At 37.2% G+C, this 23,777-nt stretch overlaps 1 protein-coding gene across 50 annotated transcripts in view; it reads left to right on the forward strand.

The window, feature by feature from the left end:
- LMO7 (LIM domain 7) overlaps window positions 1-23,777 on the forward strand; it is a 222,114-nt gene that overhangs the window by 194,675 nt on the left and 3,662 nt on the right. For 9 of the 50 annotated variants that reach the window (XM_063697425.1, XM_055360521.2, XM_055360526.2 and 6 more), the window contains 13 exons: window positions 1,703-1,817; window positions 2,948-3,109; window positions 3,874-4,061; window positions 5,118-5,178; window positions 6,865-6,921; window positions 8,808-8,833; window positions 9,114-9,218; window positions 9,831-9,923; window positions 10,345-10,700; window positions 11,568-11,633; window positions 14,048-14,100; window positions 17,852-18,065; window positions 21,861-22,157. In XM_063697425.1, coding sequence (XP_063553495.1) covers window positions 1,703-1,817; window positions 2,948-3,109; window positions 3,874-4,061; window positions 5,118-5,178; window positions 6,865-6,921; window positions 8,808-8,833; window positions 9,114-9,218; window positions 9,831-9,923; window positions 10,345-10,700; window positions 11,568-11,633; window positions 14,048-14,100; window positions 17,852-18,065; window positions 21,861-22,157 — 1,793 coding nt within the window. Of the gene's footprint in view, window positions 1-1,702; window positions 1,818-2,947; window positions 3,110-3,873; window positions 4,062-5,117; window positions 5,179-6,864; window positions 6,922-7,071; window positions 7,114-8,807; window positions 8,834-9,113; window positions 9,219-9,830; window positions 9,924-10,344; window positions 10,722-11,567; window positions 11,634-14,047; window positions 14,101-17,851; window positions 18,066-21,860; window positions 22,158-23,777 lie in introns of all 50 variants that reach the window. The other 41 variants (XM_063697424.1, XM_063697428.1, XM_063697432.1 and 38 more) reach the window with 11 other exon arrangements.

A 23,777-nucleotide genomic window follows, 5' to 3' on the forward strand; every position in this document is an offset into this window, starting at 1 on the left:
AAATGTATGTCAAACAATTGAATGAGTGAAATGTCATAATACTTCTGCACGTCCATATAGAGTAGTAAATTCTTGATCCTTTGTTTAGTGCCTTCCTTCAAATTCTTGTGTACTCAGTCCATTTAATGTTGCTATAACAGAATACCTGAGACTGAGTAATTTATAAAGAAAAGAGGAGGTTTATTTGGCTCTTGGTTCTGGTGGCTGGGAAGTCCAAGAGCATGGCACCAACATCTGCTTGGCTTCAGGTGAGCACCATGTGCTGTGTCACAACATGGTGGAAAAGCAGATAGGCAAATGGTGTGTGCAGAGACCCAAAACAAGGCAACCTCACTTTATAACAACCTGCTCTTGTGGTAACTAATTCAGTCCTGCTAGAGTGAGAACTTACTCCCATGAGACTGCATTAATCCCTTCATGAGGGCAGATCCTTCATGACCCAAACACCTGTTAAAGGTAACACTTTCCAGCACTACCACATTGGCAATTAAATTTTAACATGAGTTTTGGTGGCGACAAATCACATCCACACCATAGCAAGTACTATCCTAATTTTTCTCAGAATATTGTTACTTGTTTTAAACCTGTTTTATGGGTAGAAAAACTTAGGCAGAAAGCTTTATGAATTGCCCAATTAGTTCCTGGGTTAGGTTTAACTGCCAAGTTAAAATGGAGATTTGGTAGGTCTTTTTCTGGAAAGTAAAACAGGTTTAGGAAGAATTTTAACAGGTAAGTCTAAGTTTTTTGTGATTAGGAAACAGAGCTGAAACACTGGTCTCATCAATTCATATTAAAATCTATCCGTTGCTTACTCAAAACAAAATATGTAAATTACAAAAGAAATTAAGGTTTGCACAGACGTAGTATACTGTAAAACTCGAAACATTTGGTTTAGAAAATAATTTAAGTTCCATGGAATTTAGAATTTGTTGTGTAGTACAGTGATAGCAATGGGAATAATTGTACCTTTTGTCCAAGAGGCTATTGTTTTGGGGCTTATGAGCTGATATTATTTTGAAGAAGTCACGGACTGTAGCTCAGGATGTGTCAATAGGGACCCTCTTGGTATCTTAGGGAGTAATTCCTTACAGGTGACATAGTTCTGCATTTTGCAGCATGTATAGCAGCTATGCCTTTAACACTAAATCTTCATGTGGCATTTGGGCAAGCAAAAATGCCTTGCCAAACTTCACATGCCCACTAGGGAGTGGTACCAGTCCTAGATGGATGCCACTGGAGGCTAAATTATGTGTCTGTGAACCACTTGAATTTATTCAGATAAATATGCCAAGTATTGGGAGTAGGTGTTTAAAAGTATGGTGGTCCTTTTTAAATAAATGATTTAAATCCCTGTACTTTATTCCTGGGCAGTGAATAAATGGCCTGGCCTATAAGTTAGACCCAATTGTACAGTGGGCAGAAACCTAAGCTTATCCACGGCCAACTGATTTAAAGTATTAATATGAAGAAAAACATGTAATGACAATAAGATTTCCCTTAGTTTAGCAGAAAAATAATAAACTTGGTGCTATTTATATAAACGAAAGTTTTACCAACCCAAGGAAGAAAGAACGAAGCTTCTAGTTTATCATGAAATGATTCAAGTCTACCTAGCGTGCAGTCTCCCTCCTTTCATGGATAGACTTTCCTCCATGTGGGTGCCAGGGACACCGGATACCAGCGTTTCATGTTTTGTTTTCAGGATCAGTTCAGTGATATGAGAATCAGCATAAACCAGACGCCTGGGAAGAGTCTTGACTTTGGGTTTACAATAAAATGGGATATTCCTGGGATCTTCATAGCATCAGTTGAAGCAGGTAAATTATGTGTTTAGCTCTACTGAATTTTCTTCTCCTTTTCCATCCTTCATTGTGGGGTTGGGGACCACAGAAGTTAGTGTATTTGATATAGGAGGAGAAAACGTGAAAAATGCAACCATAAGGCCAGAAAATACATCCTCTTTCCTGAGATTATTAGTTGGGGTTACAAATTCCATATTGTTTATTCTCCTTGACTAATTACCTTTAGTTTTGAAGAGTCTTAATTTTGTGATTTTACAGATTTTATCCATTTTGGACTTTATATTTGGAAATGCTAACAAACGGCACTTAAGTAAAGATTCAGAAAGAGCTTTCCATGATCAGCCATGCTTTGTAGTAGATATATATGTGCTATTTAATAAGTTGATTTTTTTTTGAGTGTTCTAATATACCTATTGCCCATGAAGTTTTCAGGGTGCTTCAGGACTTCTGCAAAAGGATTACCCCTCCCCTGTCCAGGTCTATACCATGTCAAGCCCAGGAACTCTTTGCAAAACATTACAAGGCCTAAAATTAAAAACAGGAGTTCCTTTATTTTTACTTTTATTTTTTAGTTTTTTTACATATTTTAGCTATATAAAATTGCATGTTAACACCAGTTAGTTCTTTTACATCTTAAGATTGCCTTAATTAGATAATGGTATTTTAGTTATGGAGTAATTTTAAGCAGTTTTAAATAGCTGTGTTTTCTTCTGCTTCATTCCAGAATGTATCTGAATTGGAAGCTCAATTAAAATGCAGTATGTTTCATATTTCAAATTTAAGAGTAACTTAAATTTTTTTGTCCTTGGGAGGTTAATAAAGAACTCTTATTGAATAGATGAGTTTATCATTTTTCCTTTAATGAAGATGCATTCTATAGAACTTCAAAAAACACCTCTAATGCTTTGTATGTTGTACTCAGATATTTGGTATTAAAAAAATAGTGACCTCCACCTGAAAAAGAGAGAAACGGTTAATTGAAATTCAGAGTCATTTTTCTTAAGTTCAAAATAGTGACCTCCACCTGAAAAAGAGAGAAACGGTTAATTGAAATTCAGAGTCATTTTTCTTAAGTTCAAAGCAGCAACTAATAGAACATGTGGGATTTTTTTTCCCCAATTGGTTAATTTATTTTGCATTTTTAGGTAGCCCAGCAGAATTTTCTCAGCTACAAGTAGATGATGAAATTATTGCTATTAACAACACCAAGTTTTCATATAACGATTCAAAAGAGTGGGAGGAAGCCATGGCTAAGGCTCAAGAAACTGGACACCTAGTGATGGATGTGAGGCGCTATGGAAAGGCTGGTGAGTTTGTGTTACCGCCATGTCTGGCATTTGAAACTGGGACCTGGCCGTTGGCAAGTGGTTCTAACAATTTGCTTCAATAACTTTTTATTTTTTCACTTATGTTTTGGCATTAAAGGTATTTTGTAGTTACATCATGACAAATCTTGAACCCTACCCCTTTGAATATTCTGTCTGGACTTTTCACTAGCAAATTTACTGAATTCTACATTATTTATTGACTGATTCATGTACTGGTTTGACTGAATGCAAATACCAACTGAAGACAAATGTATCTGCATCCAGGAGTTATTTATAATAATATTGAGTATTAAGAATTATGCTATGATTTAACTTTATCTGCAGCATCATAACCATATTGGTATAAGAGAGAGAGCTTGGTAGGTCATATTTCTATTTATTCTCAAAGAACTTTCAATGTGCATTCCATTAATGTGTTTCTTAATTATAGAGGCTAGATGGGAAAGGGCATTAAGCCTCTGCAGACCTACCAACTTATGATATCAAAATAAAATATCTATCCTGGTTTATGGGAAAGATTCAGCAAATTTGCTAGTTTTTTCATTACTAACATGATTTAACCCTTGTGTTTTGGGAAGGTGGTCTGTTGGTAAAAAGCCCTAAACTCTTGATTTATTTCACACACTGCCTGATTTGTTTGTCTTGTATATGTAGATTTTTTTTATATATATGTGCATTCAATGACTTTATTCTTTCCACTTCAACATCTATGTGTACTCATTTGATCTTCATGTGCCAATCAGACTGGGGCAAAGACCAGCCTTCCCTGCCATTTATACGGCATAAAACCCTCAATCTCACCAGTATGGCTACCAAAATTATAGGTTCACCTGAAACAAAGTGGATTGATGCAACATCTGGAATTTACAACTCAGAAAAATCTTCAAATCTATCTGTAACAACTGATTTCTCCGAAAGCCTTCAGAGTTCTGTGAGTATTTGGAGAAGTAGGAAGTACTGGTGTGGAGTAAAGCAGCTGTTAGAATTGTGTATGGAAGAAAATAATTTCTTTTGTTTGTACAATTTTGATACTACCTTTAAAATGTAAATGATTGAATAATGTTAATTATAGTAAAGAGATACAGTAAAATATATTTTTGAAAATCATAGGCATTCCTCATAGAATAGTTGTGAGTTATATAATGGTAAAATCAAAAGATCCCATAATGTTGTTTTGCAGGTGTTTTCCACCAATCTTTCATCATTAGACCCACCTCTCAGATCTTTGTGAGCATGAAGTAGCAATTACATACAATTATAAACTGTAACTTCTTTATGCGTTCCTTAGTCTTTACTGGCAAATAAAGGTAATAGTTGGGTGTAATGTAAAACTTCATGAAGCATTTTTAGTTTTTTGTGTAGGTGAATTTGATGGGTAGACTTACATATGTGGTTAAGAGATAATCAGTTTCATTAATTTGATCAAAAATATAATGTAGAAATTTTTCTAAGTATCAGAGCAATACTTTTTCCTATAGACTTTGAAGTCATGTGGTTTCTATTTATGATACAAATTGTTCATTTAAATTAATAATTAAATTTAAATTTCAACTAAATATTATGCACTTATACTCACTCCTTAGATTGTGTTATCATCTCAAGGTAACTCTTTTATTTAATAAGGAGTTCTTACTATATTGTATAAGAAATGTTTAAGTGTTTGAGAATCCTATATGACTGTTTTGTGTACTCATAAATGTAAGCCAAATAGACTAATGATTATCTAGCTGATTTTATTTCTTGGAAAATTAATGATTGATTAAACTTAAAATCATCCATGCCTGCAGCTGGTCATTAATTCTGCCACAAATATTGAAGTATAATGAAAAAACTTAAATTTCTACTACATGTAAAAGGCTGTAAGGAATGCATCAATATCCCGAGAAACTCATCTTGTTAAAATATATATTTCACTAATGCGAAATGCATTATTTAAGGCCAAAGTCCAACTGGAGAGAATATTAACTAGCATTTTTACCCTTTCCAGAATATTGAATCCAAAGAAATCAATGGAATTCATGATGAAAGCAATGCTTTTGAATCAAAAGGTAAATATCACCATTATAACTTACATTTATAATACAGGAAAAGACATAGCACTCAAGTTCTGCTGTTATAAAAATTAATATCTGTGAGTGAAAGAAAAAGGGATCCACTGCAAGTTGAAACTAAAAGGTTAGCACGCAGATCCAATTGCAGCCAGGTGGAAGGTCGTTCAGTTCCAGTGCTGAATAGTTCAGGCACTGCAAACAAAGCTTTGGCAGCATGTTCCGGAGCTTTGAGTGCCTGCGTGCCTAAGTCAAATAAGAAAGACTGGTTCTTCCTGAGGCCGTCAGCTTTCTTGCTATGGTATGCTGGCAATGGGAATCTTAGTTAAGCATGAAACTATGAATGAAGTTTCCTTTCTTCTTTATTGTTGTGAAAGGGACAAGCTTGGAGGCAGTTAGCTGTAAGAGGAAAATGCCAGTGGCAATAAAGTCATTAGCAGATGTACCCATTTGTAATGACAAAGAAGGCAAAATATCTAGGGAAATTTTGGAGTTATCTCCATCTTTCTTCTTCTGCCCATCCAGAAATAATTTAGCTAGCATACATCGTGTGCTATTCCTTGGGCACAGAAAAATAAGAATAGATCCGGTCATGTAGGCAGGGGAAGAAACCCAAAGAAGACGAGACCTCTTCTGCCATGAACCTAGACTGCCAAGAATGGGACTGGGTTTTCACAGTGCTTTGGTGGCTTTAAATCTACATTCGATAGTTTATAATACATTTTCTTAAAGCCAACCTAAATATATAAATTTCCCTTTCCTCATCGATTATTTAATTTTGTATTTCATTTCTGATAGACAGAAGTGACTATATTTTGTTTTCAGTTGCATTCTTTATCAAAGGAGTTTTTAAAGCAAACTTTGCTTAGTTTTCTCTGTGATGTTACATGTAAAGCACTGGGTCCTATTCCGCAGTGACTCAGGTGAGATAGGTGATCAGACATCTAGCTCTATGACAACTAGGGGACTATACATGGGCCCTGTCATTGGAAGGTTTTGTTTAGATAAGTAAGCACTAACTAGTATCAAGTAATAATCATAGGTACATTTTATGCCATAGTCTTGTGACAGATCTATGGGAGAAGTCAGAATGTTTTTCTTTTGTTTTCTTGGTGGAACTCCATTTGCTTTTACTTAATATTAGTAGCTACCAGATCTTGAAAACTAGGTCAAAAAATTCTAGTTAGAAGGTGGTCGTAACTTTAGTATTTTGTTTTCTTTGATCTTTCTTTGGGTATCATTTTGTTTTGTTTTCTTCCCCATTACTTTTCACTTCTTATTCATAAATGTTGTGAAAACTGTTTGTTATAGACAGTTTTCCAGGTAGTAGACAAGATTATGGATTGTTTAACCTAAGCAAAAAATATTGATTTCCTTTTCCCTAAAACGGCGTGATCTAGCATGGAAGATGATACTTTGGCTTTTCATAGCTGTGAAATTATCATGCTATATGCTAAAGTTTATTAATAAAAATATTCATTCCTTCTACTAATTTGAATGTAATGTAGGCTACTAAAATTGTGTGTCCCTGTGCCTTGAAATAATCTATATCTTCTATGGCTATTAGTTTTGTGATCTTTTAAAATAATATTGCTACAGATTGGAAAGGTATATCAAGTATCGTTTAATTTACCAGTGGTGAGAAATAAAAATGAATGACATAGTGTTTATTTTTTTTTCAACTAGCATCTGAATCCATTTCTTTGAAAAACTTAAAAAGGCGATCACAATTTTTTGAACAAGGTAAACCACAAAGCTAACAATTCATGCACTTTCATGGAATTGTTCTCCCTCTCCACTCTTCCTCATGGTCTGTGGTGCTGGGCACTGAGCCTCTTCAATTTGTCTGTCATTATGACCAAGCGACATAACCCATTTCCATTCTTTCCCTAGGGTCATCAGGCTTTTCTTACAGTTCATGGGTCTACCTCTGTGGTAATGGGTCTTTGTGTGTTCTTTGTATACCTCTAAACATTTTACTTTTTTTTTTTTTAACTTTGTAAAAAAAAAAAAAAAAAAAAAGGGAGATGCTCTTAAACACACACTTGTTTCCACTGGGTAACAGTAAGAAATGAGGAATTTCATTTAAGCCTTACTGCTTCCTACAAATTGCATAATATTAGATTACACCAACATGCAATTGGCCAAGTTTTTAAAAACCTGACTTGTTTTTGGTTGTGGAAAACACTGTTAATAAAGAAGAGTTATTTTTGCTATGGGATGGTGGCTTTGGAGTGTTGATTTGACTGCTCTGTTGACTTTGAAGTAAATTCAAAGTAAATACATTTTGGTTGCATCTGAGAACAGGTGCGTTTTGAGATTCTCCGTGTTGGTGTAGTTGGGCAGGGCTGCCTCACAATGTGCTGTGCATGTGACATTTGCTCCCGTGTCACGTTTGCCTAATGCTCTGTCACATGAATGCCGTTCAAGCTCTGTTTTGCTACTAAGAACTTAAAAGTAATAGTCAACATTTGAGATGCAATGGTCAGAGGATATTGTGCTGTTGCCATCTAAAATGTTACTGTTTCTTACTTTTAAGCTATTAACACGTTTACAAACGTGCCTTATAACACAGTACTTATTGGGTTTGTGTATTTTGTGTTAATCACCTAATATCATTCCTTTGGATTAAGGTCTCTTTTGGACCATAAACAGAAATATCTTACCAGCTATGCAAGTCTATTTGTGTCAGTATCCTTAGTGTTTTTGATTTATATTTTAAAATAAAATTCCTGTTTTTCTATGGCTATTTAATTGAAACAGTATGATACTCCTTCCTAACACTTGCTAAAATAAAACAATTTCTCTTCCTTCTCTGTTCTAATTTTCTCCCATTTTTCTTCAACAGGCTATTCTAGGGAAGAGTATTTTTCTAGGTCTCAAAGCAATTTTCTTTAAAAAACTGTATGTGAATAATTTATTTGACAGCTGAGGTTTCAAGAACATTTAAAAGTACTGTATCATAGTGTATTTTCTGAAGTTTTACTTTTTAAATAATCATTGTTCTATGTAAAGGTATACTTACGTAGGTCCCCTAAGAATAAAAAGAATAAGACTGTACCCATAAGTTTACATATGAAGTTTGAATACGTGTGTTTCAAGCAATAGGAGTAGAAAAAGGAAATGTTTCTTGAAGATGTTTGTTGTGGTGACTTGCTTACGAAAGTGGCTCATTAGTAAGAAGGCTGGAAAAATGTGACTTGCAGCTGTCATGTTGTAACTGAGTAGTGGCAAGTAAAAAATTGGGATTTGGTAGATGTTGTAACTTTGAAATTCTTTTTTTTTTTTTCCTGTTAGGCCAAACTATGAGATGCTGCCCAGTTTATTAATAAAAGAACCCTGAAGCTTCTTCAGAAATATCCATTGATCCTACTCTAATACCTAGAGCTAGGGTTTATTTTGGCATCTGTATCTTCCTTTTACTAACTTTGAATTTGAAAGATGAGTAACAGGTGGAACTGTTACACCTGGAGAAAAAAGGATTTACTGACTATTGTTTAAAAAAACATTGTCACTTAGTATACTGGCATAGAGACAGCTAATGATAGAAGTTTCTGAAAGGAATTATTTCATAGAAATGAAGACTTACATTGTATATTTTTCTTCCTTGCCCATGTGCTGCAACACAGGAAGCTCTGATTCGGTGGTTCCTGATGTAAGTAGCATTCATTTGTCATTTGGAATAAGGTGAACTTGGTGGGACTGAATTAGTACACCGTAGCATGCTTACCATGATTTTAGGTTGCATAAGAATTTATCAGAGAGTTATCCTTCCAAGTTGAAAAACTTATTTTAAAATTCAAAGCCAGCTCTCCCTTGGTACAGTTTAAGCAAACTGTGATATGAATAATTTATGTGTGCAAAAGTGGTTCAGTAGATGACTTAATGAAGTTATGTTGTTCTCTATTTGCATCTCTTCTCTGATAACTGATTAGCTTCCAGTTCCAACCATCAGTGCCCCGAGTCGCTGGGTGTGGGATCAAGAGGAGGAGCGGAAGCGGCAGGAGAGGTGGCAGAAGGAGCAGGACCGCCTACTGCAGGTAGCTCTGGCTCACGTGGACGGGTAGAAACTAGGTTGGATTTCACCGCTTTTCTTCAGTCTGTCAACCAGTATTGAGAAACTAATTTTAAACTCAACAATCTCACAACTAACAAATATTTTTGCACACAGTACATTTTCCATAAAACAATTACTTTTCCATTTTGAAGATTTCCAGAGTCATCCTTTAAAAATCATTATTTATTAACCCCCATGTGTGTTTTTGTAGAGTATGAAGGGCACTCACTTAGGGGGTGTGAAGTGCACAGACTTTGTGATGACTTGGTTCCCATAAACTGTTTGCTGGGTCCATTGCAGAGTAATTCAGCCCCCCTTACAGTTTGCTAGAGGCTTTAATGAATTAGAGCCATGGTAAAGGGTGGATGGGGGTTTAATTCTCAGTGTCTACCTTTTTACCCCAGTGTCTGCATTTTTAATTCAGTATATGCTCTTTTCTACTATAGGGACTAAAATCTGATTGGCTTATGAAAATAAATCATGGTCTTTAAAGGTTTGAGGTTGAAGGTTTAGAGATCATAAAAGTGTTAATAAAGAAGATTCCTAATGTGAAGAGTTAATCTATTGGATTAATATATGTCGTATTTTCTTATAGGAAAAATATCAACGTGAGCAGGAGAAACTGAGGAAAGAGTGGCAAAGGGCCAAACAGGAGGCAGAGAGAGAGAATTCCAAGTACTTGGATGAGGTAGTGTTAGAACATGCCTGTTTAGTTTTTCTTCTCTTTACCTTGTTGGTGAGATTAGCTGAGAAGCAGGAGACAGTTCATTTTTCTCCACCTTTGACCATATGTTCACCTGTGTAGCTCTTTGAAAAATACAATGAGCTCTGATTTGTTAGAATTTTGCTTGGATGTTGCAGCCTTTCTCCTAGTATAGTACATCATTAACAAATTATGTTAATAGAACTTCAGTGCATCTTCCTCTTCTGAGTTACATTTCATTCACTCATGTGTAGCTTCTTTAGTGGTAAAACTCTTAACATGTTTTTTGAGTGGAGTCCTGGGCCGACTATAGTTAGTAGCATCTAAAACTGAATATATATGTGTCTATATGAAATTACAGAAATAAACAGATTTAGATGGATTTCTTTTTTCACTGGTCACCTAGGAACTGATGGTCCTAAGCTCAAACAGCATGTCTCTGACCACACGGGAGCCCTCTCTTGCCACCTGGGAAGCTACCTGGAGTGAAGGGTCCAAGTCTTCAGACAGGGAAGGAACCCGAGCAGGAGAAGAGGAGAGGAGACAGCCACAAGAGGAAGTTGTTCATGAGGACCAAGGAAAGAAGCTGCAGGATCAGCTTGTTATTGAGAGAGAGAGGAAATGGGAGCAACAGCTTCAGGAACAGCAAGAGCAGAAGCGGCTTCAGGCTGAGGCTGAGGAGCAGAAGCATCCTGCGGAGGAGCAGAAGCGCCAGGCAGAGATAGAGCAGGAAACATCAGTCAGAATATACCAGTACAGGAGGTCTGTCCCCACAGCCAGAGGGTACAAAGGCTTAGCTGTATTCATTCCCCACTTCAAAGGCACCCGCTTGCTCTTCCTGTTTCCTACCACCCATTCTCCACAGAAGTGAATACAAGCCACCAAAGAGAACCTTTAAATCATAAACCCTGCCATGTCATCTTGCTTCCCCACCCAGAATACTCCAAGTCACTTCCTGTCACATCAGAACCCCATCCAGCATCCTTGCCAAGGCCTAGAAGGCTGCCATGAGCTACATTACCTTGTAGTACCTCTACTCTTCCCCTTACTCACTCTGTTCCAGCCCCACTGGCCTCCTGTTTCTTCCTTGAAAATACCCAAGGACTTTTGTATTTTCTAGTCCATCTGCTTGGAGAAGTCATCAAACGTTTGTGTGTCTTGTGTTCTCATTTTCTTCTAGTTTCTGCTCAAACATCACCTCCTTAGACTTTTCTAGAATACCTGATTTAAAATACAGGCCCCTTCTCACTCTTTCTCTCTGTATATTCTTATTTTATATTATGCATTTATTTGTTTATCTGTTAGCCTGCCTGCTGCAGTAAGATGTAAGTGCTATAAAGTCAGTAAGTTTGTTTTGTGTACTTCTATAGCCCATTCTTAGAGTGGTACTGGAATATGGTGGGGACTCAGTATGTATTTGTAGAATGAATGGCTTGCAAATGTCTGTTGGCAATAGTGGGTCTATTTTCTGTGGTTATTCATTGAAATACCTTTGTATGTTTAGTTTTTAACCCAAAGACCATTTGCATAAAGAGGCTAGAATGACATTATTTTGATACCCTTGTCTTAAACTCAGGGAAGGGCTTAAAGTCTAATATTTTGACAACAAAATCTTTTTCTATCTTTTAGGCCTGTTGATTCCTATGATATACCAAAGACAGAAGAAGCATCTTCAGGTTTTCTTCCTGGTGACAGGTATGTAGAGCATGTTATTGTAATTTCATTGATGATAATTGGCTTCAGATAATATTCCAGAGCTTGCATCGATGATTTGTAGAACTACTTTAGCCCTTTGTCATTTGTGGGGTATAAAGAGGAATTGTTGGTTGATCTTTGTATCAGTTAGCTTTTGCTGTGTAACAACTATTCGTGAACTTAATGAATTAGCTTACGATTTTATGGTCAGCATGTTAGGCTGATCTCCCTTGGGCAGCCTTTTAGTTGACTGGGCTTGCTCATGTATCTGCTACCTATTAACTAGGCAGCTCTGCTTTTGGGGGTTGGCTGGCTGTCAGCTGGGGCCGTGAGAACAACTGGGTCATGTGCCTTTTGATATCCGCTGAGCCAGGAAGGTCTTATGTATACGTGGTGGTGAGGCAGGGGAAAGAGAATTAAAGAGAGGAAATCTGCAAGGCATCTTGAGGTTTAAGTTGTCTAAAGTCACAGTCACAGGTCGTGGAGAAGAGAAGAACACTGCCTCTTTATGGTAGGAATCACATTGCAAGGGGAATGGACACGGCCGGGAAAGAACTGTGTCAATTTTCTGTAATCCAACGTAATCTTCATTTTAAAAAGGTTATGAATAATGGCTTCACATTACTCCCCAAAGGGTTATGTATGGACATCTGAAATGGGAATAGTGACCTTTCTCTTAGGCAGTTTGGTTAGAACTACTGGTCAGTTTTGGGGAATAAAGATAAAATTTCAGATATCTGGAAAGTTACATGTATCTTAAAATTTCCTAAAACATTGTTTTAATGTTTTAAAGCAATTTTTGAAATGCTTTGCAGTTTTGAAATCACTAAGGACTTCTAAACAGTCTGTCAAACAAATATCTAGGGTAGGGCCATTACCTTGTGTTTTCAGAGCTGAAATTTCTCCTTTTGTCTTACTTATTAGATATAAGGAAAGACTTGTATCTACAAGCAGCCGGGATGACTGAGTAGGGCTCAGAATAAAAGGGGAAAAGGAAAGGGACAAGCAGGTAGTAATGGGCTGACAATAAGCTAAAGAAAAATCTAGTGATAGATGACCTTGTTTATAATCTCTCTGGGTAACTGTAAATCATTAAAATGTTTATCTCCTTTTAAAAGTTATGGATTTACTTACATATTTACAAAAGCTTTATTTATATAGCTCATGACCTTGGGGAAAATAATTAAAATGCAGAGAAAGGAAACTTAAGGAAGCCTGGAAAATATGAATACCTGCAGGCAGTCCAGATAAAGCATGCCCTAGAGGCATCAAGGAGTGTGGCTAGACATTTGGTAATAAGTGTTTTCTTCATGTAGATACAAGTGAAATTATTCACAAGTGCAGCTGTCTACCACTTATGATACATTATGTATTATAAATTATTGGATTTACACATATGTAATATATACATATATGTACATAAGTATAATATTACATATTATAATGTATATTATATATTGTCATTACTACTATTATTTTCTTTTTCTTTTCTTTTCTTTTTTTCTTTTTTTTTTTTGAGACGTAGTCTCGCTCTGTCGCCCAGGCAGGAGTGCAGTGGGGTGATCTCAGCTCACTGCAACCTCCGCCTCCTGGGTTCAAGTGATTCTCCCACTTCAGCCTCCCAAGTAACTGAGACTACGGGTGCATGCCACCACGTCTAGCTTGTTTTTGTATCTTTGTAGAGACGGGGTTTCACCATGTTGGCCAGGCTGGCTTCAAACTCCTGACCTCAAGTGATTCGCCCGCCTCAGCCTCCCAAAGTGCTGGGATTGCAGGAGTGAGCCACCATGCCCGGCCACCACTATTATTTGCCAAGTTCAGTGTGTCTAGCAGAATGGGAATGAGATTAGCATGTGTTGATTTATACACCTAAATTTTATTGGTACAAACTTAAGGCGTTTCCAGAAGTTGACTGTGCTGTATGCTTTAGTACCTCTTTGGAACACTAAGATGGCATTTGGTAAATGAATGTTCCACAGTAGTCAGTGGCACCCTAATGCCCAAGAAGTTGACATGATAACCCTGGGGAGTGTGGGGGAAGTGGGACAGTCTGACTGTAGGTGAACTGATGGCAGACGGTTTGTAAGCCTGGTAGGACTGAGATCTGGACCAGGGTGAACATCGACAACAATTGATCAATAAATTATAGTCTTCATCATCATACAAACTGGAGAAGTACTGTCATGTGTTTGTCTCTATTTCCAGCATTTCACTCTTCTCTTTTTTAAGGATATCAAGGTTTTCTGTGAGTTTGTGAAAGATGAAAAATTTCTTGGTTTAAACATAATTGCTCTCAGCAGACACACAAAATAAATCAACTGCTTTAAAAAGCAATCTCTTCGGTGTTTTTACTTCATAAATATAAAGGAGGTTATTAATGAGACATATTTAATGTATTGTGTTCTGTGTTTTAGGAATAAATCCAGATCTGCTACTGAACTGGATGATTACTCCACAAATAAAAATGGTAAATGCGATATTTTCCCCCAAACTCCTTCAGAGTTGCTTATTTATGGTATCATGTTATGAGAAGTATTTTTAAGGTCAAGATATTTCAGATTCATTAAGATTACTTAATTAAAATACTTAGTGTTTTAACCTCTGTATATAAAAACTGCAAAACAACTATCTTGTGTTTACTTTTGGCTTTATTTTATATTGAAAAATACTGGGAGATTAAAATGGTTTTTAAATTGCTAATGAAATATGTGGGAATTTTGCAAAGTGATGCTGATGCAGCTGTGTATAGTAGATTTTATCTTGCAGCTGAAGAAATAGTACAGAAAAGATTTCTATGAAATACTGGAGGATTTAAAAATTGCATACTAATTTGAATTATACATGTAAATGCCAAAATGTCAAAAAATCAAAAATTATGACTTCAGTAATTGTGCAAAAACAATTTGGACTTGACATTGTTAGTATAAAATATGTTTCTGAAGAATGCATATAGCAGAAATTATGTAACTATGAAAAAAAACCCTAAGCGGTAATTACCATTTTAAGCAGGGTTTGCATATCAGGATTTGCATAAGCAGGTGGCTGGTCATTTACATGAATGAATGAAGGTCCAGGTGGGGCTGAGGTCAACATGCCCATCATGTTGGATAGCCACTGCCCAGCTCCAGCCTATCATTGCCATGCTGGAGAAGGCAACCCTCTGCCTACTCTTCCTGTTGTAACAGAAAAGTAAAAAAAAAAAAAAAAAAAAAAAAAAAAATCTGTTTTCATGTGTTATCTTTCATGTGCTGACAAGAGATTTTTTTAAAAAACTAAAATGCCCTGTGAGCAAAACAACCTATCTACAGGCCAGATAGTCTGGTGGCAGCTAGTTTAACCTCTGGTTAAAGCTTATAGAACTTACAGTTTTTATTAGGATTCACAGTTCTATGATTATCCCTTTCTTTGAGCAGTTAGGACCTTTTTTATCTGGTTCTAGTTTAACTTTCCAGCTGATCTTGCTATTTTTCTGTTAATGGGTCCGTAACTATAACCACATTATTATCTTTCTCAGTTCCCAATTTATCACGTACTTTCTGATCTGGTTCCTCTGCTCTTACCTTTCCCTATTTGTATTTTCCATTTCTTCTCCCCTGAACTTGCCTTTAGCCACCATTAAAATTACAGTTTTAAGTACTTCAGTATTCCATGAAATATTTTTAACCTGCAGCGATTATATTATCTCTCCTGAACATAAACACAAGACCTGTCAGTAACTGTAACTGTGAATCTCCGGAATAATCTTGTTAATATTTGTGGCTTGTGTCATTAATCGGATTATTTTGTATATATGTTTTCCCCCCTTTATTAACTCATTGCAAGCTCTTGGGTAGCAGGCAGTGGAAGTCATTAAATATTTGATTTAAAAACTTGGTTATACCAAAATGACACTTTAAAAAGAGGCCAGGTGCGGTGGCTCACGCCTGTAATCCAACCAGCCTGACCAACATGGTGAAACCCCATCTCTACTAAAAATACAAAAATTAGCCAGGCGTGGTGGCATGTGCCTGTAATCCCAGCTACTCAGGAGGATAAGGCAGGAGAATTGCTTGAACCCGGGAGGCAGAGTTTGCAGTGAGCCGAGATCGCTCCACTGCACTCCAGCCTGGGTGACAGAGCAGACTCTGTCTCAAAAAAAAAAAAAGGCAACATTTCTTTAAAGTCTGACCAAATTGATAAGCTTTTTATGTACACAAATGTAAGTATAGTTGTATAAGAAACCTTTGGTCTTGCTCATTGCTTAGTGGAAGATGAACCAAGGCATAGACAAACAATAAATTTTGAAAGAATGGCAGTAGCAATAAATGTAGAGAAAGAAAATAAATCCTTAGACGCTATTTCCTAATCCAGATTAAGGTGGGAATAATACGTCAAAGTTGTGGGTGTTTTACCCCAATCAGAAACTAATCGCCAAATCCAAGAGACAGAGTCCTCACGATAAAACCTGACTTAATTGTCATGAATAAATTCAACATTCAAATTATAGTTCTGTCAGTTTCTTAGAGTAGAAGCAAGTCTGGTAACATTTATGGATGATTATTTGGATTGCTTGAATATTTTTCCTGTTCACAAAAGCCATTTCCGTGATTGAATGTGCTCTTATTCTTACAATTTTGGTTGTCACTTATACCATGCACACTTGGGTCATGTCAGCCAGAGATATGTGCGTTTATGTCCTCTCTCCCCAGGGGGAGTATATATTTTTTGAGAGAAGAAAACTCCCTGTTTCCTTTTAGAGTTGTTACAGCAAGCGTTTGAGCATGTTCTTGATTGATTTAATTTAGGAAAGGAAGAGTGGAAGAAAAACTATGTCTAGATGAGCACTTTGTAACTGAGTAATACTGAAACCAGTACTGATTGTTGCCTTTTTGGGCAGCCTTTTTCATTTTCCCAAGTGTGTTCTGTGGTGTGGCTCTGGCTGTGGAACTGGACTTTCTGGAGTAGGAGACAGTTACTTTATGTTCTCATGCAGCACCCTCACTGAGAACTGATAATGTTAGCACACGTGCACAGTGCCACATTTTAAGCTGCAGTGCCATGGGCGATTTATCCAGTCACTATTTATTTATTTATTTATTTATTTATTTATTTATTTATTGAGGCTGCAATTTCAAATACACTTTATTTCTTTGTTACATCAACTCCATCTCTCCTCTGTCATTTTGTATTTGTATTTTTTATTTTTAAATTTTTTTATTTCCATAGGTTTTTGGGGAATAGGTGGTATTTGGTTACATGAGTAAGTTCTTTAGTGGTGATTTGTGAGATTTTGGTGCACCCATCTCTCGAGAAGTATACACTGAGCTGAATTTGTAGTCTTTTGTCCCTCACCCCCTTCCCACCCTTTCCTGCTGAGTCCACAAAGTCCATTGTGTCATTTTTATGCTTTTGCATCCTCATAGCCTAGTTCCCACTTATAAGTGAGAACATACGATGTTTGGTTTTCCATTCCTGAGTTACTTCACTTAGAATAATTGTCTCCAATCTCATCCAGGTTGCTGCAAATGCCATTAATTCATTCCTTTTTATGGCTGAGTAGTATTCCATATGATGTCTATCTATCTATCTATCTATCTATCTATCTATCTATCTATCTATCTATCTATCTATATATCTCACATTCTCTTTATCCACTCATTGATTGATGGGCATTTGGGTTGGTTCCACATTTTTGCATTGCGAATTGTGCTGCTATAAACATGAGTGAGCAAGTATCTTTTTCATATAATGGCATCTTTTCCTCCTGGGTGGATACCCAGTATATATATATATCTTGTTCTCTTTATCCATTCATTGATTGATGGGCATTTGGGTTGGTTCCACATTTTTGCCTTGCGAATTGTGCTGCTATAAACATGGGCGAGCAAGTATCTTTTTCATATAATGACATCTTTTCCTCCTGGGTGGATACCCAGTAGTGGGATTGCTGGATCAAATGGTAGACCTACTTATAGTTCTTTCAGGAAGCTACACACTGATTTCCGTAGTGGTTGTACTAGTTTACGTTCCCACCAGCAGTGTAGGAGTGCTCCCTTTTCCCTGCATTCACACCAACATCTGTTATTTTTTGAGTTGTTGATTATGGCCATTCTTGCAGGAGTAAGGTGGTATCACATTATGGTTTTGATTTGCATTTCCCTGATCACTAGTGATGTCAATCATCACTGTCACTTTTAAAAGGTACTAATCCCAAAGCTTTTGATTTGTTTTTAATTTAGGAAACAATAAATATTTAGACCGAATTGGGAACACGACCTCTTCACAGAGGAGATCCAAGAAAGAACAAGTACCATCAGGAGCAGAATTGGAGAGGCAACAAATCCTTCAGGAAATGAGGAAGAGAACACCCCTTCACAATGACAACAGCTGGATCCGACAGCGCAGTGCCAGTGTCAACAAAGAGCCTGTTAGTCTTCCTGGGATCATGAGAAGGTGCGAGACATCTTAGGAATTGGTTTCTTGTCTTTACTGTGAGGCAGATATTTAATTTGTAGACATCCTGGTGCTTTGGACAGAAGAGATGAAAGGAACATAGAGCGAACGCTCTGGGCACTATTATGTGTCAGTTTACATGACCTCATCTAATCTGAGGAAAACATATTGAGGTAGGGATAATAATTCTGGCTGGTTTTTTTTTCTTTTTTTTTTTTTTACTATGAAGGAACTTTGGCTCAAGCAGGCAAGACACTGACAAAATCACATGGTTAATAGATTGCAAATCTGGATGGGGCATTCTGAAGTGAGGTTCAGATGCTTAAATAATGCACACTGCTCTTAGAACTTTCTTGGCTGCTGAACTTCAACAAATAGAAGTTTCATATTTTTATATTTCTAATGAGATAATGATTAGATTGGAATCATGACAATTGGATTCACAAAGTGATAAACCTAATTTTTATAACTTTAAGGAGATAAAGATATAGATATTAATTGGAAATGAGTGAGGAACATTTTAAAAGATGTATCTTGAGTAAATGAATGCAGCTACTCTGATTCAGTATTTTCTTATCTGACAGACTGGGGAATTTATTTGTGACGTATCACAGAGAAAGAGCTAATTATGTCAATATATTAATAACTTAGTAAAAATCAGAAAATTATCCCTACCAACTCTATAAAAAATAGATGTGTGCCTGTAATCCCAGCTACCCAGGAGGCTGAGGCAGGAGAATCACTGGAACCCGTGAGGCAGAGGTTGCAGTGAGCTGAGATCTTGCCACTGCACTCCAGCCTGGATGACGGAGCAAGAGACTCTGTATAAAAAAAAAAAAAAGACAAAGGGATATGAACAGATAGTTCGTGGGAAAAAGAAACACAAAGCCAATAAACATAAAACATCAATACTAGTCCTAAAACAATAATGTATCTCTTTTGCTCACTGGATTTGTAAAGAGTTAAAATTGATTAAATTTAGTATTGACAATTGTATATGGAAATAGGAATTCTTCTTTCCACTTGGTTGGACAGTTTTTCGGTATGTATTAAGCAAAAGTTCATATATCTGACCCTCTGAGCAATGTAGTTTCTAGCACTCTATCTTCTGGATATATTTGGATAAATATGCAAAGGTACATTCAAGGATGTACACTTACACATTATTCATTAATGGCAAAAGAAAAGAAAATCACAATGTCTGCTAGTAAGGAGATACTCAGTAGTTATTCAATAAACAGTGGCATACTGATAAGACAGAACACTATATGACTATTGAAGAATGAAAGAAAAGTGTTGCTACATAATATGCCACCTCCAAATTTAGTGAGTTAAGACAGTAACTCACAATCTCTCACAGTCCTGAAGATTGACTGGGCAGTTATTTGCATGATGTTGGCTGGGACACTTGAGCAGCTGTAGTCATTTACAGTAGGGATTGGTAAGCTTTTATGTATAAGGACTAGAGAGTAAATAATTTAGGGTTTACAGGCCACATAGGTTTCTGTCACACATTCTTTTTTTTTTAAGACTCTTTGAAAATGTGAAAAAAGTTTCAGCTCATGAGCTGTGTCTATCTTGGTAGTAGGCTGTAATTTGCTGTCCCCTTTAGCTGTAGAGGCTTCACTGAGAGCTTGGCCAGAGCTACTAGTTGAGGGGCCTGTGTTCTGCATATGGGCCTCTCCGCGTAGTTTTTTGGGCTACCCCATGGCATGGGACCTGGATTCAAAGAGGAAAAGCTCGCACCAAGGCAATGCCTAATAAGCAAGTGCTTATCAAGCTGCCATGTGCATCATGTTTGCTGATGCCCCATTGGCCAAATTAGTCATGTGACTCACCCCAGAGTCAGTGGGAGGGGACTACACAAGGGCGTGGATACCAAAAGGCATGGTTCACTGGAGGCCACTGAAGTACAGTCTATCATATGAGCAGAATGACGATAGTTCTAAGATAATACATATTAAATGGAAAAGAAGTTATTGAAAACTGTGTTGTGGAATAATCCATTTGTTTAAGACTGTTAAACACAAACACATTGCATATGTATATAGACACATCTATACTTACATATGTAAATTTGTATGTATATGTAAATGTGTGCTTGCATATGTGAGAAAAGGTCTGGAAGGACACACAAGTAATGGTGGATACCTCTGCGGGTTAGGGCAGGTGAGTCGTGAGACAGGAAGGACTTTTCTTCTCCCTCAGATGTCTTTCTCTGCAGCTTCAGTCTTTCTCCTTATGATAATGTATCACTTTTATAATGTGAAAATTTAAAAGAAAAATTTCAAGCTTGGGATACGATAAAGTTTTGAAGGCAATAAAAATAAATGTGACCAGGTAGACGAATTCTCATAATTTTGAGTTCATTTTTGTAGGTAGTACTAATGTTAGTACACGAATTTTAAGAGTGATTTTGCAAAAGTTGTATTTAAATCCATTTGGGAGCTAAATCTGATTTTAAAAGAATATGTACTTTAAGGGAAGTGGCTGATAAATGCTTTTATAATGTGGACATTAAACAGTTGCTAAATTTAGAGATTCAGGTGCTACATAAATGAGACCTTCACAGGAGGCATGGTCTGGGTTGTTTTAGAGGACTTGGGTTTGAAAGCCAGTGCCACCATCGACTGGCTTTTCCTATGACAAGCTCACTTCTGTGAGGTTAAAAAAAAAATCTTAGTGTTATGAAGATTCAATAAGTTTAATATTTTTGTGAAGGTATCTAACCTAATGCTTGTCATATTTAAGCTCTTAAAATGTATTTCTTTGAATTTTTAAAAGGCTTTATATTTGCTATGTCTAAACTGTTGAAGATTTAAAGGATAAGTATCAATCTTCTTAGACTTAGTAGAGTATTAGCTCTTATTTTAAAAATATTTTTCTTAGTGCATTTCTTCTGTGGTTGGTATTTATTGTTTTACCTAATCACCGAGTAAATAAAAATAAAAATAAACGAAGGTGTTCTCACTTGTAAGCAGGAGCTAAACATTGAGTACATATGGATACAACGAAGGAAACAGTAGACACCCACGGCCAACTTGAGGGTGGAGTGTGGGAGGTTGAGGATCGAAAAACTACCTCTCTGGCAGTCCACATATTACCTGGGTGATGAACTAATCTGTACACCAAACCACCATGACACTCACTTGACCCATGTAACAAACCTGCACGTGTATCCCCTAAACCTAAAATAAAAGTTGGAAAGAAAACAGGTTAAAAAAAAGAAGGGTGATTGACTATGAAACATGATGCCACTGATGATGAAGGTCAACTTTACTTGTTAAAGGTAATTTTACAGGTGGTTCTCAACTTTCAGTGGTTCGACTTAAGATTTTTGACTTTACAGTGATGTGAAAGTGATAAGCGTTTGTGGAAACTGTACTTTGAGTACCTGTATGACCAGTCTGTTGTTGACTTCCAGTACGGTATTCAGTAAATTGTATACTTGACACTGTTGTAAAATAGGCTTTGTGTTGCTTGATTTTGCCCAACTGTAGGCTAAGGTAAGTGTTCTGAGCATGATTGAGGTGGATTAGGCTTAGTTACAATGTATGGTAGTTTAGGTGAAGTAAAAATATTTTTGACTTACAGTATTTTCAACTTATGATGGGTTTATTGAGACATAACCCCATCATCATACATCAAGGAACATCTGTATATGTAACTAGAATACTTAGATTAATATCCACATATAAAATATAAAAATGGATTTTTAATGAATGGAATGATGAATTAAATAGATTTCTAGTTGAACATGTCACATTATTTTGATGAGTCTTTTTTGTGTTTCAGAGGCGAATCTTTAGATAACCTGGACTCCCCCCGATCCAATTCTTGGAGACAGCCTCCTTGGCTCAATCAGCCCACAGGATTCTATGCTTCTTCCTCCGTGCAAGACTTTAGTCGCCCACCACCTCAGCTGGTGTCCACATCAAACCGTGCCTACATGCGGAACCCCTCCTCCAGCGTGCCCCCGCCTTCAGCTGGCTCCGTGAAGACCTCCACCACAGGTGTGGCCACCACACAGTCCCCCACCCCGAGAAGCCATTCCCCTTCAGCTTCACAGTCAGGCTCTCAGCTGCGTAACAGGTGAGGCCCTTGCTGTTTCTCTTTCTTCTCTTAGTCTTGGGTATTTTTTCATTAAAATATCCCCCAAATCCTGTCCAAGTTTTCCAATGAAGAAGAAAAAGAAGCCCTTTTGAATGTGTCAAATTTGGTATTCTAGTATGAAATCAATGAAGGCTTGCTTAATACCGTTCCATGCAACTCTAGTAGCATTTCTAGATGTCTTGTGAAGCCACTGGAGACTTTGAAGGTGTTTACTTGTTGCCACCGTCTCATTTGCCTGTGCTTGTGGTCAGTGTCTTGGATGTAAGACATACCAGAATACTTCTCAGTGTGGAATCATGAAAACATATAGCAGCTCACGAATGCTTCTCAAATTTCTGAGTGAAATCAGTATTGTCAAATAGCTGACTATTTTCATGACAGTGTCATACAAACTCACAGGAACTGAGTGTAAAAGAAGAGCATTACAATGCTTTTCCGGGCATGCTCCATCGTCTGGGGGACTTCTGACTAGCTGGATTAAAGAAATGTGAAGTCGGATAGATCTTGCTTTGGGGGTTTTTGATTGCCAAAATAATTGCTTGGGTGTTCTGTTTGCCCACATTTTGTTGAGGCTACATCAGCTGGATTTGTTGGGGAATATGGTGTGGGAAGTGTATATGTTATGATAGGGTGTTATGTTTTTATGTGGAGTGAAGCTCAGATATCAGCCCTGCTTGGGTTTTTAGGTCTGGATAGCTTCTCCACAGATCTTTCATGCCTCATGTAAGTATATGGGGCAGTGCTGCTCTCCTCACCCCAAGAAAGTGCTGTTGGCATATACTCCTTTCCATCACAAATGGAATATTTCAAAGTAGAAACACATTGATTAATATTAAGACTTTTTAAAGCCATCAGATAAGACTTTCATGAGAAAACATGTTTTGTATAAATCCAAAATAATTTTACATGTACCAGGATATAAAGTGTGTATCAATGAGTTTGAATTGAGAGAACAGAGGTGAAGATTTAGGGTAAATTTGGGTACGGTGGGGAGGTGCAGTCTATGGGATGACAGGAAGGCAGAAGAGGGGGGACCCATTTACTGATGGAGAGACCCACTCTGGGAGAGCAGAGGGAGGGGCTGAGGGCTTTTCTGACCTAAGAAGGTCCTGATCCAGGAGGTGGTCCTCTTAAGCGCCGTGCTCATGCTGTGGGGGTGCAGAGATGTGGAAGAACGGGTGCCGCCTTACCAACTGGGAGAGGAGAAAAGACCTGTATACAAAAGTAGAGTAGAAATCCTCCTTCCCTCTGTCCATGGCAGCTGTCAAGTACTTTTCATTTCCTTCCCTGCAGAGACAATCCTGTAAGTCAGAGGCACAGTCAGGAAAGCACTGACATTTCTCTGTAACTAGAAAACTGGGTGACCAAGAAAGAGGGCGAAAAATAAGTCTGAGAAAAATAGGTCGTAGAGGACTTGCAAAGCCTCTTGAAGAAAGCTGGGGCCACCCTTTTGGTGCTCTGAGGGGGTAGGAGGACATGAGCAGCATTGTGTGCTTTGGTTTAACTGGCAAGAAGATGTAGGTGGATGAGATGAGGGGTGACTATTGCTGAGTACAGATGTGATCAAAGGAAGATAGTATCGGAAACTGCAGGATGGAC

This window comes from Gorilla gorilla, chromosome 14, assembly GCF_029281585.2.
Source record: "Gorilla gorilla gorilla isolate KB3781 chromosome 14, NHGRI_mGorGor1-v2.1_pri, whole genome shotgun sequence".
NCBI lineage: Eukaryota > Metazoa > Chordata > Mammalia > Primates > Hominidae > Gorilla > Gorilla gorilla.